General features: G+C 41.5%; 1 protein-coding gene across 1 annotated transcript in view; it reads left to right on the forward strand.

The window, feature by feature from the left end:
• The window catches only part of LOC146488969 (coiled-coil domain-containing protein 150-like), a 26,482-nt gene continuing 6,022 nt past the window's right edge, over positions 1-20,460 (forward strand). The window contains exons 1-21 of the mRNA XM_085115247.1: positions 1-833; positions 1,226-1,472; positions 1,751-1,794; positions 2,821-2,913; positions 3,043-3,275; positions 3,903-3,987; positions 4,110-4,202; positions 12,587-12,655; positions 12,770-12,862; positions 13,342-13,425; positions 14,099-14,149; positions 14,312-14,368; positions 15,007-15,069; positions 15,855-15,983; positions 16,476-16,645; positions 17,068-17,161; positions 17,487-17,656; positions 17,974-18,103; positions 19,170-19,376; positions 19,728-19,796; positions 20,232-20,308. Coding sequence (XP_084971373.1) covers positions 231-833; positions 1,226-1,472; positions 1,751-1,794; positions 2,821-2,913; positions 3,043-3,275; positions 3,903-3,987; positions 4,110-4,202; positions 12,587-12,655; positions 12,770-12,862; positions 13,342-13,425; positions 14,099-14,149; positions 14,312-14,368; positions 15,007-15,069; positions 15,855-15,983; positions 16,476-16,645; positions 17,068-17,161; positions 17,487-17,656; positions 17,974-18,103; positions 19,170-19,376; positions 19,728-19,796; positions 20,232-20,308 — 2,861 coding nt within the window. The 5' untranslated portion in view covers positions 1-230. The remainder of the gene's footprint in view (positions 834-1,225; positions 1,473-1,750; positions 1,795-2,820; positions 2,914-3,042; positions 3,276-3,902; positions 3,988-4,109; positions 4,203-12,586; positions 12,656-12,769; positions 12,863-13,341; positions 13,426-14,098; positions 14,150-14,311; positions 14,369-15,006; positions 15,070-15,854; positions 15,984-16,475; positions 16,646-17,067; positions 17,162-17,486; positions 17,657-17,973; positions 18,104-19,169; positions 19,377-19,727; positions 19,797-20,231; positions 20,309-20,460) is intronic.

Here is a 20,460-nt window from a genome sequence, read left to right on the forward strand (position 1 = left end):
TGGGCAGTCTTACACAAAGTACCACTAGGTGTTAGAGTCTTATTCTGCGCCATCAGTCGTAAACGTCAGCAGCCGTTGGTATCCTAGGTGAATTTTCATTGGTTCAATAAAACAGACTGGCGGAAACTCCAAAATGGCGGACTTCGTTTTGAAAACAAACACACGAATCATGCAAAAGAAAAGAGAGAGGCGACCAATCTACCGGTAGATGTTTAATTACCGATGAAAAAATGAGTCGAAGAGTCATTTCTCCAACCCTACACGCGAGTTCTTCGCCGCAGCACACCTTCGAAGTGATGCAACGTCGTCTGGAAATGGCCGAAGAAGAAACGAAGAAGTTGGTCGATCAACTGGCTGAATACGGCTTTAGCAGAGATCGAGCTGATAACCTCGAAAGTGGTAAAAGTGGAAGGATAGAACCAGTGCAGCCGTTTAAAGCTGCGGGATCGGTTTCCCCTGAAATGGAGATCTTGCAGCGAAACTACGATCAAATGGTTTCTAGGGTTTGTCGCGCCGAGAGCACAATTCAGTCGTTAAAACTTGCGATGTGTAGTCTGGAAGCCGAGAAAAATCTCGCTACAGTAGATAAGGAGCCAGACGTAGTAACGTTACCTAAAGATACTTATGAAAATGAAATTAAAAAGCTGCAGAAGGATCTGCAGCGGTATAAGAAGGAGTTGGAAATTTCCGAGAAAGGTCGCAAAGAAGCCCAGGATATGGTCAAACGCCTTGCCTCGGAGCTGGATAAATCCTCACAAAATAGTGAACAGAATAACTTGAAAATAGATGATCTTAAACTTTCTAAACAAAAATTAACCAAAAAAGTAAACGAGGTAAGTATTACGACATCAGCTTCAGGTTTAATTTCCTTGATTTTTTTAGGATAATAATGATAACGAAGCCCCCCCCCCTCCCCCCCTTCCCCCAAAAAAATTCTGGTTTATGATAGTGTTACTCGAAGCAGCATTTTCTTTCAATGATGTTTCGAGGGATTAGCTCTAGGTCTGAAACGACTTAGCACTTGAATGTCTGTAAGGTGGGCAAATTACCTTATCAATGCTATTGATAAAACCAAACATTTTGATTTGTAATAAAAAAGATCTCTGATTTGATGACTGTTTTATCAACTCTGTTGATCAAACCCTATGTTTGTTTCCACTCTTCACCAGTGCAGCACTGGAGTTTCTTTAGAAACTAACCCCCTTATCCGTTTTTTTATTATAAGCTCAAGGAGGAATTGATCAGGGAAAAAGAGCTCAGAGCAAGCCTTGAAGAGTCACACAATTCACTTCTTCAAAGAGTTTCTGATATGGAAAGGATTGTGGAATCTGAACGTGGCGATGTACAGACGCTAGCACAGGATTGCCAAACCCTGAAAAGAGAGGCCGTGTCTGCTAGGGAGGAATGCGAGAAAGCACGACGGCTTAAGGGTCAACTGGAAGCACTTGTTACACAACTCCAGGAAGATGCAGGTGTGTAAAATATGTCTATGATGAAATTAAGCTGCAAGTGATGATTTGGCCTTAGAATCCAGACTTCTTCAAAATGCTCTTTATTCATTTATTTTATTTTAAATTTCCTATTAATACAACCTGCCCCTCATGCTGAAGATTATTGCAAGAAAACCCCTGCAAAACTTTTAGGACCACCCCTGGTCAACTGAGAAGTGACCACTAGCTGACATTGACTCATGGTTGACTTTGCCTATGGGCCAACTGTTGCTGATTGAAAATTTTCTTTGTTTTAACAGTGAACACTGATTCTCAGTTAGCCACTTTAATAGCAGAGAGAAAGGTGAGTCAGATGTAAGGTTCATTTGGTACCTATTATGCCATTCCTTTAACTAAAATTCCCGTGTGAATCTGCAATTCATCAACATTTCCATGGCTGTGATGTATCGATTGTAGTGCCACAAACAGTACTTAGATATTCAGGTCACAAGTTAAACCCACAAGACCCAGATGGCCAGAGCTTTAGCATGAAGCAACTAGTAAGCTTGAACAAAGACATTCCCTTACCACACCATACCTTGTACCTAGTTTAATGGCCTCTCATAAGTCTCCTGTAGCTCAGTGATAGAGCATCCAATCTAGTGATGAAAAGTTCTCCTGTTGGGAGAACTTGGACTTCTGTTTTCTAAATATTCCTTTTTCACTAACTGAATAATATGGTACAGCATTCTCATCTATTAACCAGGTATGCCACACATTGACATTCAAATCCTAGTAGTATGCAGGGTGTTTGTCCCATGAACCAAGTTAAATGGCCTTAGCTCCTATGAGTCTCCAACCTGTAGCTCAGTGCATACATGCCAACCCACGGAGTTCAAAAATCGGGAGACGTCCAGAAATCTTCAGGGGCAGCCAGCAGAACCGTGTCGGCAACAGCGAAGAGCCTCCGAGGGCTATGGTACTAGGGCTATCTTTAGACCTTCAGTGGGGGGGGGGGGTGGGGGAGTCACTGTTCTACCGTAATTTCAACATTTCTTCATGGTTCAACGGAAACAAAAAAGCCGTTATCAGCATTCAATCTTTCACAAGTATTCAATATTTATAGTCAATGTTAAAAGCGAGAGATTTGTGTACCAAAGTGGGAGAGCGGGAGATGAGGCAAAAAAAAGTAAGTCTCCCGTCAAAAGCGGGAGAGTTGGCATCACTGTCAGTGACAGAGCATCCAAACTAGTAATCGGAACGTCTTGGGTTCAACTCCTGTTGGGGGATAGTACTTCAACTTCTTTTTCATGAGCATGTCTGTGTCACTGGCTGAATAATATACATCATTCTCAATATTTATAATAAATCTGTTTTGTTGTTCTTGAAGACATTAGATGCAGATATTTCAAGATTGAGGAAAGAAAACAACAAACTTAGGCAACAGTTTGAACTTTTGCGAAAGAATTATGAAGGCCTCAAGGTCAGTCTGCATTTCCAAATTAATGGCAAGTTTTATTAATAATTATGTTAATTGACTTGCTTCATTATTTTTATCTCAATAAATTTTAAATATCATCCGACAGTGTAAACGTTTTTGTAAATGTTTTAGGGAGCACATGATAAAGTTATTTTTGAACACCACCGAGCCAGTGATGCATTAAAGACGACAACAGCTGACAACAAAGTTCTAATTACACAGCATCAAAATGCTCTACAGCGTGAACGAGAGCAATGGAATTCCCGCATGGCTGAACAGGAGAGAATGTTGGAAAAAGCTAGGAATGAGATGGCACAAGAAGTCACCAGGGAAAAAGATAAACAACAGTACCTGGAAAATGAAAAGTAAATTAAAATTATTATGTGCTAACTTTAAATACCCGACACAGTGTTGAACATGTCAACAATGGACACCCTTTTGGACCACTACGTTCGAGTAAACACAAACTACAATTGAATTTTGAAAGACTCAGGGTATAACCGACCTACAGTGCATGTTATTTTTGGCTCAGATTTACCAGGTGTTTTGCATGTTGCCTTCAACTCTTTCAGGAAATGTTGCCTCAATGTTTTATTTCCTAATATACACTACACTTTGTTTTGTGATGAGAACAGAAAACTTGACCATAATCAGGAACTGACCAGTCAAAGACCACGTGTAAAGAAACCCAGCAAATTAAGTGAACTAAAACAACAACAATAACAACAACAAAAACAAAAGAAAAGCTAAAAATTAATCCACTTTATGGGTTGGTTATGTTCAGAGCCCTTAAATTCTACAACTTACAACAATATTGAAAATTGTATTCCTTTTTGCTCCTTGATTTTTTTTTAATTAAACACTTGCCAACATCCCATGTAGCATTACTTACCTTCCATGGTTACAATTGTCAATAAATATCCAATGGCACTCACGTGCCTTCTTCATACTGAACTAATATTAATGTTTAAGTTTTGTTTTGCTTCATTCAGATCTATTTTGAGAGAAGACATAAACAAGCTTCACAGGCAGTTACTGGATGAAAGAAGCAAAACTGAGAGACTGAAGCAAGATTTTGTATGTGCTTAAGTGCTATATTCTATACTAACACAATACTTACGTCCCTGCACGTATGTTTTCAGTGTTGAAGTAATGTGTTATGGTTTGAAGATTAACTCTTTGCTGTTGTTTTTACTTAGGATGTAGAAGTTTTAAATTTACAAGCTAAGATAGATGGAATGACAAGAGAAAGAGAACAGCTGTCAAGGGAAAATGATCAGATAGTGAATGAGGTATTGTACATGTGTATAATTATTGAGAACTGGCACATGGTGAACTAAGTCTCACATGGTGAGCATGCAGTACTTAAATTTCATGGACTAATTGAGTAGGGACATGGGGATAAGACCATATAAGATCAGGATCAGCAGAGAGCAAAAGGTTTTTTTTTGACTGTATATCTGGAGTAACTTTATACGGTCAGTTACAGTTACAGTTCAGTTACAATAATGCACAAAAAAGGAATCGTAAAAAGACTATCTTTTCTCTTTTATGCAGAGATCAAACGTTACATGAAGGATCAGGTCTCTGGAATACTGCCGTAGCTCAGTTTGTACAGAGACCTGGCTTGCTGCTGATATTGACAAGTGTGACTGCAAGATCTTTTTCACATATTAAAATCAAAACTATTTTATTCCGAGTCCCTGACGTGGATTGAACCCAAGACCTTTGTCACACTGGTTGGATTCTCTGACCACTGAGCTACAGGGAGACTCATGACGAGCTTGACTGTTTGGGTTCATAAGTGACACGTATCCTGCATACTACTAGGGAAGTGGTCAAAACTACTATACTCGAACAGAGTCCACCAAAACCACAAAACAATGTAGATGGTGGTCTCTGCCTGCACCTGACATCCTGACCCATCTTCAACCTCAAAGGATGGTGTCTTTATTGCATAGCCATCCCTCTATCCAGCAGTAAAAAATGACAGTGTGATTCAAACCTTACTTTCTTGTTTATCTAGTAATGCAGACTCTTGCTAGCTGAATATTTTTCAGGTGTCAATTTGAGATATGTGGTTGTGCACTATCACCAGAGATGGTTGTTGTGGCGACCGCTTTTCTTTCGAAGAAGGGCGCGCGGAAACGACGATTACAAAGGCCAAAAGTCTAACATAATCCGTATCGGCTCTGTTTATTTTAAGTCACTAACTGAGATCAGGCGATCACCGAAAGGCAGAAAATCAACAAACATACATACAGCTTGAGGTAGTCCTACTGTTGAACCGCATACAAGACCGTCAAAGACTGTAAGGCTACTAATCTGCACGGGTTGCGTGAGAAATTACTGTCGCTTCGAGCGAAGCTAAAACCTAGTCAAGACGTTCAGCGACGTCTCTGCTCCACGTGGAGCTTTAACAGTCCCGTATGAAAAGACGTCATGACACGTGATGTGTCTCGTTGTGTAACGCAATGCCTAAACGGTTGAGAGGCCGTTACATGGCTCCCCCAGACATGGTAAAATGTATGAAATTACAGTAAACAAATATGAATAAAACTAAATGTTCTCAGAGTTCACTAAATAAATGTCTCTCTTCCTGAGAATTGTTCTGGCTCCCCGACGGGGTCGTACTCCGGTCATTAAGGTCTACTCCAAATCAACCGTTACTTCTGTCTTCATCTTGTCGGTAAATCAGGATCAACTTGTGGATAGGTCTGTCAAACACCTTTCTGGTACCGGATCGAGTAACAAGCAGACGGACTTTACGAACCAGGCCATCATCGCTGGGCAAAACCTCGGTAACTTTTGCAAGTGGCCACTGGTTTCTGGGGCATGTTTCGTCACGGATCAGGACGACATCACCAACTTGACTGTTAGGGCTGGTTTCGTTCCATTTCTGGCGTTTTTGCTGCAGCATGCAATATTCTCGTTGCCAGCGACCCCAAAACTGTTCCGTCAGGTACTGCACTCTGCGCCACCGTTTCTTCGTGTAAAGATCTGGCCGCGAGAAGTTTCCTGGAGGTGGTAACACCACTTTAGCTTTAAAGGTGAGCAGGTGGTTCGGTGTGATTGGTTCAGGCGCATCTGGATCTGACAAATTGTCGATCGTAAGTGGGCGACTATTTACGATGTTTTCTGCTTCTGTGAACAGCGTTCGTAGAGCTTCATCATCTAATTGGTGGGCGTGGTCTTGCAAAAGGCTTGAGAGAACGGCACGTACGGTGCGAATAAGTCGCTCCCATATGCCGCCCATATGGGATGCAGTTGGCACGTTCATTCTGAACTCGATCAGATCCCAATCTTGTGTCAGGAGAAAGTTCTTAATTGCATCAGTATTGACTTCTTTCAAAGCAGCACTGAGCTCGTTTTTGCCTCCCACAAAGTTTGTTCCTCTGTCGCATCTCAGTTCCCTAACTTTGCCTCTTCGATTGACGAAGCGTCTGAGAGCATTGATAAATGAATCTGTTTCCATTGTATTTAACGTTTCCAAATGAATGGCTCGAGATGATAGGCATGTAAAAATTATACCCCAACGCTTTAGTTCTTTTCGACCCTCTTTGATGTACCAAGGGCCGAAAACATCCATGCCTGTATAAGTGAAAGGTGGGGCAGGAGTAAGCCGTTCTACAGGAAGGTTAGCCATCTTTTGGACTTGAGCAGATCCGCGTAACTTGCGGCAAGTAACACATCTCTGAAGCAGATAGGAGATAGAAGAACGACCATTGATTATCCAGTAGCCGGCTTGGCGAAGTGCATTGTGGGTCATTCCACGGCCCTGGTGGTGCTGGTCTCTGCTGTGGTAGTATCTGATAAGGAGCTCTGTGATATGACTCTTTTTAGGGACGATAATTGGATGTTTCACTTCAAAGGCTAAGGCAGCTTTCTTGAGTCGACCCCCCACTCTGAGTAATCCTTTTTGGTCAAGAAAGGGATCCAGTCTGAAAAGTGAGCTTGTCTGTTTCAACTTTTCGTTTCTGACGCGGGCGCTGTTGCGGTTCTGGAACATGTGATCACCCTCATTTAGCTTTTGGAGAACCAGGATCTCTTTCTCGAAGTAACGTAACTGCACTGACTTGAGAATAACTTCTTCTGCTAAGTGCATTTCTTCCACCGTTGGCGGGCCAGCTACTGGTCGTTTATTGTACTGCTTGTTAGGTCGAATCTTTTCAATCATTCTCTGGATAGAGACGATGCTTCTTTTCAGGCGGTTGAGCGCTGAAGAATGGTTGAAGCGTTCTAGTTCTAGAACTTTGGGGAAGAGTTTCTCTTCTTTCCACTTGGTAACTTCGTGGTTCGCAATGAGAGCCGTTGCTTTGCATTTCTTTACCTCTGGGTCTTCAGGATTCAAATCAGGAGCAGGGTCATGGTTCACCACCGACACTTGATTCTTCCAGAGGAAGTCGGGACCTTTGAACCACAGTTCATTTTCCGAGAGTTGTTTGGCAGTTATGCCTCTTGAGGCAATATCAGCAGGGTTGTCATAGCTGGAGACGTAAAGCCATTGTGTCGGATCTGAGCTGTCACGGATTTGCTGCACGCGGTTTGAGACATACGTATGGTAGCGTCTTGCTTCGTTGCGTATATAACCCAAAACGACGGAGGAGTCAGTATAAAACACCTTCACTAGATCGAAGTAGTTCAAATCTCTGCTAAGCATTGACGCCACATTGACTGAAATCACGGCTGCAGTGAGTTCACGACGTGGAATTGAAATAGACTTTAGCGGTGCTACTCTGGCTTTACCCATAAGGAGGCTGACATGTACTTGATTCGCATTGTTTACAAGGCGCAAATAGGTTACTTGACCCAGGCCTACGTCACTGGCGTCGGAGAAGCTATGCAGTTCTGTGGTGACCGGTTCACCAAAATCGCAGGGTTTGACACATCTTGGGATCTTGATATTCTCTAGAAGGGGTAACTCTGATCTCCACTTTTCCCATCGTGAATGAATGTGGTCTGGTACAGGATCATCCCAATCGATGCCGTCACGGCACAGTTCCTGGAGTAACTGTTTCCCCACTAAAATCACTGGCGCCACAATGCCTAACGGATCGTATACTGAGCTTACGGTTGATAGAATCCCTCGGCGAGTGAGAGGTTTGTCTTTAAGCTGAATACAGAATCCAATCGTGTCAGACTCTATGCACCAGTAGGTACCCAGTGAGCGTAGGACAGGCAGAATATCATGCCGGAGATCCAGATCCTTAAGGTCTTTCGAGCGATCTTCAACAGGTAGAGCTTCCAACACTGTCTTACTATTACTTGCAAACTTGTGTAAGCGCACATTGACGGTTGCACACATGGCTTGAGTTTTCTTGATAACTTTGATGGCGTTTTCAGGCGTGTCAAAAGACTTTAGTCCATCGTCCACATAGAAATCATTTCGTAGGAAATTCGCTGCTTCTGGACCAAACTCTTGTCGCCCAGCTTCAGCTGTCATTCTCAGACCAAAGTTGGCAACGCCCGGCGAAGAGACAGCCCCAAATAGATGGACATTCATGCGATACTCAATGATTTGGCCGTCCAGGTTGTTATCCTTGAACCACAGGAATCTCAGGTAGTCTCTGTGTTCAGGGTTTACGTAGAAACTATGGAACATCTTTTCTATGTCGCATGTCACTGCTACTTCTTCTTTCCGAAATCGTGCCAGTACACCAATGAGGGCATTCATCATGTCTGGTCCTTGCAGAAGGAGTTTATTGAGAGACTGATTGTCGAAGACAGCACTGCAATCGAAGACTATCCGAATCTGGTCAGGTTTCTTCGGATGGTAGATGTCAAAATGCGGAAGAAACCAGACTTTGCCTACTTCGGTCTTAAGTTCCTCTGATGGGACGGCACTGGCGTGATTTCTGTCGAAGAGGTTTTGCATAAATTCGGTGTAGTGGTTCCATAGTTCTCCATTTCTTAGGAACTTTCTCTTAATGCCTAGTAATCTCTTCAAACATTGTTCCCGATTATTTGGCAGAGAAACAGTATCTGTTTTAAAAGGCAACGGCATCTCCCAGTTTCCCAAATCATTTTTGTGTATGCCAGTGGTAAGGATTTCACTGAAGCGCTTGTCTTCTACGCTTTCACCTTTCTCAGTGCCTGGGATGTTTCGGGCATGATAGAGTTCACTATAATCCAACTGCATCATCTCTCTTATTTGCTGAGGCGAGGTAACGTCTTTAAGGTGCTGTCTTGTGGCGAAGGCCACTATGGACTCTTCTTTGAAACGGTTGCTTGTTGGCACAGTGAAAACATTCTGAGGGTATTCACTTTGTACTGTGATGCGGTTTACTGAGGCACAGTTCAATGTTTCTTCTTCTTTGTCGACGCAAACTGGACCAATGATCGTCCAGCCGAACTTGTATTCTTCAGCCCAAGGTTCATTATCGCTGCCATAAATAATGCGCAGTGGCTGGAATGCTGAAGGAATGTTACGGCCAATTAATAAGCCTATCTCCACATTGGGACGATAATGAATGTGACAGGCGATTTCTTCCAAATGCTTCCAAGATCTGGCTATTTCTGGTGTCGCAATGTCTCTTTGACTAGCTGGAATATTCTCTTGTGAATAAGCAAAAGGAATCTTGATGGACTTGTGACGATTTTCGGTGTCTTGGATTCGTAGACCATTGACTTTCTTGGTGCGGACACTGTTCAAGCCTGTGATCGTATTGATTTCAAGGTTCACTTCTTGGCCTTCGACCTTAAGCTTCTCGAGAAGGGGTTCAGTGATAAAGACATCTGTTGACTGATCGTCCAGCACTGCATAGGTGGGTACCTTTACTGAGGGATTGTCTTGGTGGAAGACTTCGATCAGGACTATTCGAGCACAGGATCGCGCTGGCCGTCCTTGCCCGCAAACTTGAGAACAGGCGGAGTTAGTTTGACTGGTGTCCTTTTTCTTATGTCTGGTCGGGTCATGCAGTATAGTGGCGTGCATCTGCTTGCAAATCTTACATTCCAACTTGTCTCTTTTGCAGTCCTTCGAGACACGTTCGTTAGAGCTGACACATTTTAGGCAGATCCTGTTTTTCAACAAGAAATCTTTGCGCTCCTCATAGCTCAGTTTCTGAAACTGTTCACAGTCATTCATAGCATGAGATTTCATCTTGTGATAGAAGCAATAAGTGTTAAGTTCCGCAGGGGTGCTAGGGTCTGGTTTCTGAGCTTCAGTTGCAAAAACATTCGATGTTTGGTTTAACTCGACCGGAGAGGTTACTTCACTATCAAGTTCTGTGCCACGGGTGCTGGTTAAAGCACTGCCTGCAGATCGTTTACGAGGTGTACGGTTGGAGTTCTTAGAGCGGTCTGACTGTGTTGAGCTGCTCGCTCCTGAAGTGAGAGTGATCTGAGGAATGTTTGTCCGTTCAGCATGATAACGTACTTCCTGCACAAAGTCTTTAAAGGAGGGGAAAGCATCTTTGCCATGGCTTTTCTGAAGCTTTAGCACCTTGTCTGACCACTTGTTCTTGAACCAAGCAGGAAGTTTTTCAACGAGGTTTTGGATCTGTGACGGGTAATTGAGAACTCCTAGGCCGCTCATGTGCTGACTTGCAATCTGAACTTGGTACAGAAAGTCACTAAATTCCTCTAAAGCAGCAGCGTCATATGGAGGAATCTTTGGCCAGTTCGCCAATCTTTTCTCAAAACTGGTACTAATAATCGCAGGATGACCAAACCGTTCCTTGAGAATTGTACGTGCTTGCTTGTATGCGCTGTCTGGGTCTTGAACAAGGTACTGCAGTTGTTCGATAACCCTTTTGGCTTTACCATCCAGATATTGGTATAATAAGTGCAGTTTCTGCTGGGCTGTGATAGGTATTGAATCGATTAAGCTGTCGAACGCGTTCTCCCACAGGAAGAACTTTGTTTGGTCTTGCTCATCTCCCTTAAACACATCCGGTTTAGCCTGCGGTAGACGTTGTAGCTGTGTCAATCTGGTTATAGTGTCACTGAAATCTATCAGGTAATCTTGTGGTGGAAGGGTTTGAACTGGATCGGGTGATGGAATAAAAACTGGTGGATTTCCACAAAAGCCTCTTGAAGATGTGAGACCTGGTCTGTCCGTGTGGGGCGTGGCAAAGGTTGTTGCGACATTAGATCCAAAGCTAGCTCTCGTGTTTATACTGGTATAGACCGTTTTGCATGAAGAGGACGTTGTGTACTGAGTTAGGGGGACCTGTGTTCCAAGGCTGAATCTAGTGTGTGGACTAGAATAAACTGTGTTACTGGTTGGAGACGTAAACATTGGTGAGGCACTTGCAGTTGGAAATGCTTGAAAATTCTGCGGTACTGAAGGAACAACTTCTGGTGTTGACGTAAGCCCTTCGTTATTGTCCCTCAGGAAGGCGGGTATAGGATCGTACTGTTTGGTTGGCAGCAAGGGAGATTGGAAATCGTCCGCTTTGTCCTCTTCTTCCACAGCTTTTTGGTACACGGCCTCTTGCGCTCGGACTTCTCCAAGTTTCTTTTGAATTTTTAGCTGTTCTAACTTTTTCTCTTGCTCTGCGATGACTGTTGAAAACTTCAGTTTCTCTTCCAAGGCCACTCTTTTAGCTCTTACATTTATCAGTGTGTCCCTGTGTGAACTTCCGCTTGATAGACTTGACTTTCGCGAGTGACGAGATTTTTGAGAGAAAACAGAGTCAGTGTCCTCTCGAACCTTCTTAATTTCATTTGCAGCTGTAGCACGAATGGACTTCCATGTATCCAGCAAATAGGCTTGCTTTTCGGTAGCACGCTGAATTTCAGTTGGGTCATCTGAAAGCTCTATCCACTCGTCAAAAAATCGTAATGCATCATTTACTTCCTTTGTAACAACGGTGATTTCAGTTTTAATTTTACTTGTGTCTTGACCAGAGTGTACTAATTCTTCGAAGCTACTCAGTCTTGCGTGTAATTCGCGATCTTTGGATAACGCGGCGGTTTTCTTCAAGCCACTTTGATACTCCCGGCCTTTGGCCGTGAGAGTCCTGGACCTAGTGTTTTCTTCCGTAATGTCAGTAATTTTACTCGACGAAATTTCAATTATTTTTGGACGCGGCGACGCATCTTCCAACGAAATAAAAGGCACATCACTAACCTCTGTTCCTGTTAAGGCGACATTTTCTTTCGATGTTGTATTTGGCATGTCTCTAAGGTTGCTTGGTTTGATGAGGAATTCATCTGGTGTTAGTCCGATTCCAGTGTCACTTTGTTGATCTTGGTAATGTTTTTGTGAATCCATGTTTTTTTATCCGTGAGGAATTTCCAGTCTTTGACTGTGGCGACCGCTTTTCTTTCGAAGAAGGGCGCGCGGAAACGACGATTACAAAGGCCAAAAGTCTAACATAATCCGTATCGGCTCTGTTTATTTTAAGTCACTAACTGAGATCAGGCGATCACCGAAAGGCAGAAAATCAACAAACATACATACAGCTTGAGGTAGTCCTACTGTTGAACCGCATACAAGACCGTCAAAGACTGTAAGGCTACTAATCTGCACGGGTTGCGTGAGAAATTACTGTCGCTTCGAGCGAAGCTAAAACCTAGTCAAGACGTTCAGCGACGTCTCTGCTCCACGTGGAGCTTTAACAGTCCCGTATGAAAAGACGTCATGACACGTGATGTGTCTCGTTGTGTAACGCAATGCCTAAACGGTTGAGAGGCCGTTACAGTTGTAACTATGCTACGTTGTTTGTAGGTGAATCAAGCTGTAAGTGATTTTTCAACTGAAAGAGACAAAGTTGTTGGACAACTTAAAGAGGCTCAGGTAAGTGCAACTAGCACAAAAGATCTCTTGCAGAAAGTGTTTTAATAATTTTGTGAGTGTTGAGACAGAGCCATGTTGGATATTTTGTTCTACATCATTTCAAAATTTCCGTAGGGAGAGATTAAAGGTTTGCAAGAGGCAAAGAAGTCATTGGAAGAGGAAAATCAAAAACTTCTGGAAAGGATTTGTACTCTGGAGGACAAACAGGTTGTTATTTAACAGTAGAAACTTTCATTTAAACATTGATATCTTTAACAAGGAAGGTGCCCTCTTTTGTTACTGTGGTCCGAGAAACACGGATTTCTTTAGGACGGTACCTTCCAAAAATATATATATATATTTTTGCGCGGCTTATGACTATGCAGGAAACGCAGACCTTAACCGGCAAGGGTTACTGGAATCCAAAAAGAAAATTAGCGGTAACCACGCATTTTCAGATAATTAAGCTTTAATTTGGAAACAAATGCCAGATATTGTTAAGTATTTTAAAACTTTTTCGAATTGTTGTGGCTTTATTATCTTTGAACGATGCGTCGTAGCCTGCAATTTTCTTTTTGGATTCCAGTAGCCCTAGCTAAGATCTGCTTTTTCCGCATAGTCATAAACGGCACAAAGAACCTTGTATATTAATAGAGCAGGAGGTACAAATTGTTCTAATGTGTTGTAAAGCGTTATTTCAATTTCAGGCAAGCCAAAGCCAAATTGAAGAGGCCATGAGAGGAATGATGGAGTCCAAGAACAGGCTTGCTTTTGAGAAAGGAAGCCTGCAGGTATGTTCTAAGAGAAAATGTTTCATTTGTGAAAGTGGATAACTATGAATTGTACAGGGGAAACGTCTTCCACGTTAACGTACTATACAGCAGTCAGCAAAAAGTAACAAATACAGTCGAAGCTTTTTTGCGACCGCTCTCTATCCCCTGTGAACCCGGCTGTTTTAAGTTTCACCCAAACTTCACTAATTAAAAGGTCCTGTAAGTGACCGCGACCACTTTTCGGGAATTACCAAGTGGTTTTTTGCATTTTGTTAGCTCTTTTAAACGACCACGCAAAGAGTTTGATGTACTTTAGGTAGAATTCAACACTTTAGTGAAAGTTCACATTTCTTGATCCCATTGACAAAATAAAGGTTTGCCATTGATTTCCGCGGGCTAGACCGTTCGACGTTTCAATCTCAGTTGATGCGTGACATTTATATTCACCAGCCTCGCCTGAAAAAAGCCCCCGTGAGAAACCAGCCTCTTTTTTCAGCGCTTGGTTGCTTACGAGAGCTTATTCTCTTAAGCGCGATCAGCTCTAGTTTACGAACACTAACGTCTTTTTAGAATGCCCGAGGTGGTCGCTTACCGGCGAGAGCTTCCACTTTACTCGTTTATATAAATTCAATTTAATAGCTTGTTCTTTCGATCACATCTTCATCACTCACGGATCTTTTTTTTTCCTTAGTCAAAGGTAGAGCATCTTGAGCAGGAACTGAAGTCTTTAGGCTCAGTTAAGGTATTAAGTTAACCAGTGGTTTTGTGTGATGTCATAAGTCTACCACTTAAGAGATACTTTAAGGTTTTTTCAATTTCCTTATTGATTTTGACCGAGCGATAGAAAGAAAAGGGTGCAAAAATAACGGTAAAACATTTGACTGATTGTTGTTGTTGATTTTAGTTAGAGGCTGAGCAACTCAAGAAGATCAATAACAACTTACAAAATCAACAAAGCAAGGTACTTGATCCTATTATAATTGAAACAAACAAGCAAGAGACAGGCAAACAAACAAACAGACTTGTGGCCAAGTAATATGGACAACATTTTCATGCAACTTGTAGCGCAACAAATGTTGCATTGCAAGTTGCGATTGTTTGTTGCGCGTATTACCACCTACGCGTGCGACAAACTTTCATGTTGCAAGGAGTAGAAACAGCCTTTTCTTTTTGCAACATGAAAACAATTTGTTGTGCGCAGCGCAGCGTGGTCGAGGTGGCAATACTCGCAACAAACAATCGCAATTTGTAACGCAACATTTATTACGCGACAAGTTGCAAGACAAGCCGACTAAAAGACAAAGCAGCAGACAGACAGTTAAATGAACAAACTGACAGACACGCAAAAAGCTGACTAACTAACAGATGAATAAACAAATTGCCCTGGTCTGTCTTTTCGGCATCCGCAAAGAAATGTATCTTGTATCTTTTTAGCCTTCTACGAAATCTTGTATTTACAAGTTTCTGGTTGGTAATTAATCCTGTTTTGCGTCCAAGTTAGAATTAGGAACTAGTTAATTGGTACAACGGATTTATTTCTGGGGGATGCTTTCAGAACCATAACCTTAATTATTCATTACTGTTTATGCTTCTTAACAGAGCATAGCAGAGCTTCAGGCTTGTAAGGCCACAATCAAGAAGATGGAAGCACAAGTTAGAGAGGCAAGAAATAAGTTTAGACTTCGCCTTTTATGGGTTATCAGATGATGAGCATTGATTTGTGTCAGCATTTTATAAGACCACTGCTAAACAGTGTGATATTGCGTTTAACGAAAAATTTCATCATCATCATCATCATCATCATCATCATCATCGACAGCAATAAATGCTGAACTGCCCATCATGCCATGCTAAATTTTGAAATAGGTCATTTTAGATTTACCATGATGTTAAAAATGTTGAACGGATTAGCGGTAGGCTCCTCTGTTAATAGATTAAAGATATTTTCCCGCTCTCTTATTCAACGTGAACATTGAACGGCAAAAGAAAACTAAAAAAATAGTCAACTGTGTACCGTCTCTCTCACCAGGCCATATTGAAGTTAATACTGAGAACAACTTTAATTTTAATAGCAATAAAGATGGCGTTGTTGCTATGTAGTTTATGTTATGATAAAACGGCAAAGATAAACATGTTTATGCTTGAAGTTGTTTCTATTCATGTCACACGCTGGTTTCGGGAACAATCTTGCCACTTCATCAATTAACTGTTCACTATTAAAGGGGTTATTTGCGAAACGTCTGAACCGTAAAAGAGACATTTCACCTCATCTTTAATTTTGTCAAGCTGCGTTGAAGTGTCAGTTTTAAAGTCTTACATCGACTTCGTGTGAATTTGACCTCGATCAAAGAACGTATTGATCTACCGAGCCGGCACGCTCACTGGAGCTGAACAAGAATGTATGTACTAGGCTCGAATTATCAAGTTAAAGTTTTCTCCCACTACAGGGTCAGTCCATGGGTAGTCGAAAAGACAATGATTTGCGGTCAGTGATGAAATCAAGAGAAGACGCTTTGAGGGAAGTGGAGAAATTGGTGAAACATACAGAGGCTTTAGAGAGGAAATACACCGAGAAGGTTAGGATGCGAAATTAACACTAGCCACTCTCAAACTCGCGAAATGGGAGGCGATTTCTGAAGCTGGCGAGCCAAAGCGAAATTGATGGCGATAACGTTCGCTTTAGGTTTGAAAAAGGTTTAACAAGGCTAAAAATTGTTAAAGTACTTAAAGAGCATAGGTGTAAGACGTTTTAGGAGTTCCGCCCCAACCCGAATAATCGTTAATTCCCCATTCAATCGTTAATCCTCTCGCGTTCAGAGTACTATGAAGTTATCAAATAGTAATTTCATTGTGTTAGTTTTGTTTTGTTATAGAATTTAGTTTCATCCCAGTGATAATAGATTGTCTACCAAGTGTACAAATTATTTTAAATTGTTCTTTTCATTTTTTTTTTTTATTTTCCAAACAAAATTTCTGCCCCTGCATTGACGGAATTTTTTTGCCATTCTCTGCAAAATATCAACCTGAAACCACCAAACGTTTTTCCCTGCATTAACTTTTATTGTCAGGTCGAGGCCTTACAGCGGTTGCTAAGCGACTCGCGTGAAAACAGCAACCGATTATCCAGCACAATAGAGAGCCTGATGACGTCACACTCAGAGCTTCAGGAGGCAATGGAGCGCTTACAAACTGACATGGGACAGAAAGAAAGTGAATTGAATCTACTGAGGAAAGATAAGTGAGTCTGTTAAAGAACACAAGATCGGTTTCTACTGAAATCAACCGCTTATCGTATAATTAGTAAATTAAGCGGCGCCCCTTAAAAGTAACGAATACCGGAACTGAGCAATGTTGAATTTGGAATGTTGTCATGTCATGTCGTGTGATGAACGGTTAATTTTTTTCCGAGTAGAACACAAGCAAACTTAATCCAACCTAACCAAAAACGATTGACGACAATAGAGGACGATCTAGGTCAAAGTTCCGAGACTTTTACTTTGTAACAAAGCGGAGTTTTAAATCATTTCTCTAAAACGCTTATGCCGTGAATATGTTCATGCAGTATTTGCTGCGGAAGTTTACGATTGTTTTTTCTTTGTTGTCCGAATTTTCATCAACCGCTTTCCAAAAAGCGTGAAAAGTCTTTCTCTTTTTACGCAGGATTTCCTCTCAGCAGCTTATAAAACAGCTTCAATATGAGAACGACGCACTACAAAGTAAGATCATCTCTGTAGAACAGTCGGAGCTTCAGGAGGTAAGCGAAAATAAAAACTACTATAATGACACTTACAGAAGAGAACATCAGATAGGCACTGAGACAAACAGAGGCAAAGATTAGGAGAGGCCAGAGAAACTGACGGATAAGTCAAATAGAGAGAACCATACCAGATATCTGTGATTTCGATCGCTTATTAAATTGTCGTAGCGAGTCAAAATCGGCATCGTAGAAATTATCTAGAAATTGAAAATTGCTCTAAGGTTTTCCTTTGGCTCCCATGCTTGATCTTCTAAATAAATGGAACCCTCAGTATACTAATTACATGTATGTTTTTCTTTTTCCAATATCCGTTTATTCTTAGCTTATCCCATTACGTGAAGCCCTTTCGAGTGCTCAAATTGAGCGAGAGACAATGAAAGATCAACTGGAAAGACTTCTGTCGTCAAACAAGGAACTGCAAGATAACATGGAGGTGCTACAGACAGAACTAGGAAGAAAGCAAGTGGAATATGAGAACCTCTTGGAGGAAAGGTACTTCAAATGTAACTACACTCTGAGATTATAGCCAACTTCCAAGGTTATCGTACTTGTTTTAGCTAAGGCTGTTGAGTTTTTATTAACCTCACAAAATGCTGATGTCAACCGGCGATGGTAAGACGAAAAAAGGGGGAAAGCTCTGACTATCCACTGTTACGGACGCGGAGGTTTGAATTTTCAAGCTTCCTGGCTTTTTTTCCCTGCACTTGAAGAAATCCTGTTTTCCCTTACTTTCCTTTGAACCTGAGTCAAGCGCACGTCTGTGGGCTTTGACCAGAAGTAGATGAATTTTTTGCGTGTGTGTTTTATAGAGATCACGAGATTCGGGAAACACGCCAAGAGAAGGCTGTTGAACTCGAGGAACGAGTCGAAGAGGTTTTGCGGCAAGGACAGAAAGATTTACAAGAGACAAGAACGAAGCATAAGAAGGAACTCGCCAAGGTAAGCGTTCCCACATTTTCTGAACGAAAGATAGCATGAATTATTCCTTTTACGTTTTCACCGTTCAGTGGAAATTATGGTATTAGTGAGGGGAACATTTGTCATGCAACAAACTCATTATAGTTTCGCCAGTCACAACAAATGTTGATAACGAAGTGAGCCGATGAGAGCTTTCAGTGCCACCTTTGCCGAGAACGGGAAAACGTGAAACATGTGCCAATTGCGGATGCCAAGCGCGGGAAAAACATGAAACCAATACAAGCGCGGGGAAAACACGAAACCAATGCAAGCGCGGGAAAAACACGAAACCGGTGTCAAGCGTGGGAACCGTAAGCGCTTACCATTTGCAAACCTTCCGGCTGGAATTTAAGGCGTAAATATTAATGACTCTACTGTAACAGAAGATGGATGAAATAAAAAATGTAGAAAACCGCACGCGGTAAAACGGACATAAAGGAAGTAACTGGTAGCTTTCGTTTTGCACGTGAGTGGTTAGATAACATTGTCGGTATTATTTATCCCATTGAAAACACTTTTCTCACAAACGCGGAAAAGGCAGCACGGAAAGAGAAACGAAAGTGGAAAGACAACGGGAAAAACCTTCCACATCGATTTCCACAGCTTTTTTCTCTCATTCTCTCGTGCATCTTTCGTGTCTTGCTTGACAAGACTAGACAGGGTCCCCACGTTGTCGAAATTGCATTTCTTTTACCTTTATAAAATTGTTAGTGCAACGACAATGGTCGCTATACAATCTTATTGTATGACGGCATAACAATTAGATTTATCTCTGACGTTCTAAAGTACGAAGGACAAGTGATGACGTCAGGCAAATTATAGGCAGGCATTTCGTAAGCGCAAATCGAATAATCAACGTCACAATAGCGCGCTATCATGTTCGAGACGAAAGAGTTTGTTGGCTGCTTTGCACTTTGATGGAGGCTGTTCAGATGAACTAGAGACAGACAGACAATGCCAAAAAAATTTAGCAACTCCATCATTCTATTCTTGTTTATTTCATTCACTATCATGTTGGTTCTTTGTCATTTTGTTTGGATTCTTACAGGTAAAGAAAGACTTGGAAGACGCGAATGTTTACAAGAACAAGATCAAAGAGACGAACAAGAAGCTGGAGGACAAAGTCAAAGACTTGGAAGAGCAACTTACAAAAAACAAATCAAAAATGAAATCTTTGAAGGTCCAGCTGGAGCAATTACGCAAAGCGCAGAAAGCCAAGGAAATTGAAGAGGAAGGAGCTAAGGGCAAAACAGAGGTAAGAAAGAAGTTTGTTCGTTGCACGTTACCCATTCTTTAGTCCTTTGACACAAAGTATGTTTGATGCAATTTTTGTCGCACTTTTATCGTGCTCGAGATTGCGATGAAAATTGCAAGTGTAAAGTAAAACTCAGCTAGCGGCTAATTCAGTGCGTGATTCGGGGGCGATATTTGCCCGCGATGTTTCGAACATGTTCAAAACCTCTGCGGTATCGCGGCGATATATCGCGCCCAAATCGCACTGATATCGATACTAGTTTCAATACTTGCGATATTCATCACGAGCAAGAGCGCGGCAGACGGACCTTTGTTTTGTTTTGTTTACCTGTTTTTCGCGTTATTTGTTTAGCATTTCAAGAAAGAGCTCAACAACTTGGAGAAAGTTAAAAATGAATACATGCGCAAAAACGCCGAGCAGGTATGATGTTTTTATTTATTTATTTATTTATTTATTTATTTATTTATTTATTTATTTATTTTGTTCAAAAAAATTGGTTTTTGAATTCGTTTTTCATTGAATAGTAGCTATATATACTAGGGCCCAGTTGTTCAAACCCAATTAAGCTAATCCTGGTTTCACGTGAACTTCTTCCAAACGATTTTTGGCCCTCCGTTTTGATTTTTTTTTTTTTACCTTTAGCTTGAAATTAGGGTTTAAAACTACTTTTAAAGAGCGAGATGAAAATCTGGATTAACTTTCAATCGTAGATTAGCGTTAATCGGCTTTCGAACAACCCGGCCCAGATGAATATGTGAGCTATGTTCGACCTCCAATAGACCTAAGCTTATATCAGCACGACTTCTTAGCAGACAAAAACTCACGAATTTTTATTGTCTTTTTTTTTTCTTGTAGGCCAAAACTATTGGAGAATTTGTGTCAAAGTTTAGTGACCTTCAAACGGAACTAGAAACGTTGATTCAAGCTCAACGGTGAGTTAGAATTGCATCATACAGAATGAAGTGGTGTTAGCTCATCCCAGTCTGATCATTTACACCTTTAGGCAGAACCCTCAGTGATCGTGGTTTTGAGTCTTAAACTGAAGGGGAAGTATCATGCAAATTTGCTGTCATTTCAAAAAGCC

The sequence above is a fragment of the Pavona decussata genome, unplaced genomic scaffold, assembly GCF_977016875.1.
Source record: "Pavona decussata unplaced genomic scaffold, jaPavDecu1.1 SCAFFOLD_8, whole genome shotgun sequence".
In the NCBI taxonomy this organism is placed as follows: Eukaryota; Metazoa; Cnidaria; class Anthozoa; order Scleractinia; family Agariciidae; genus Pavona; species Pavona decussata.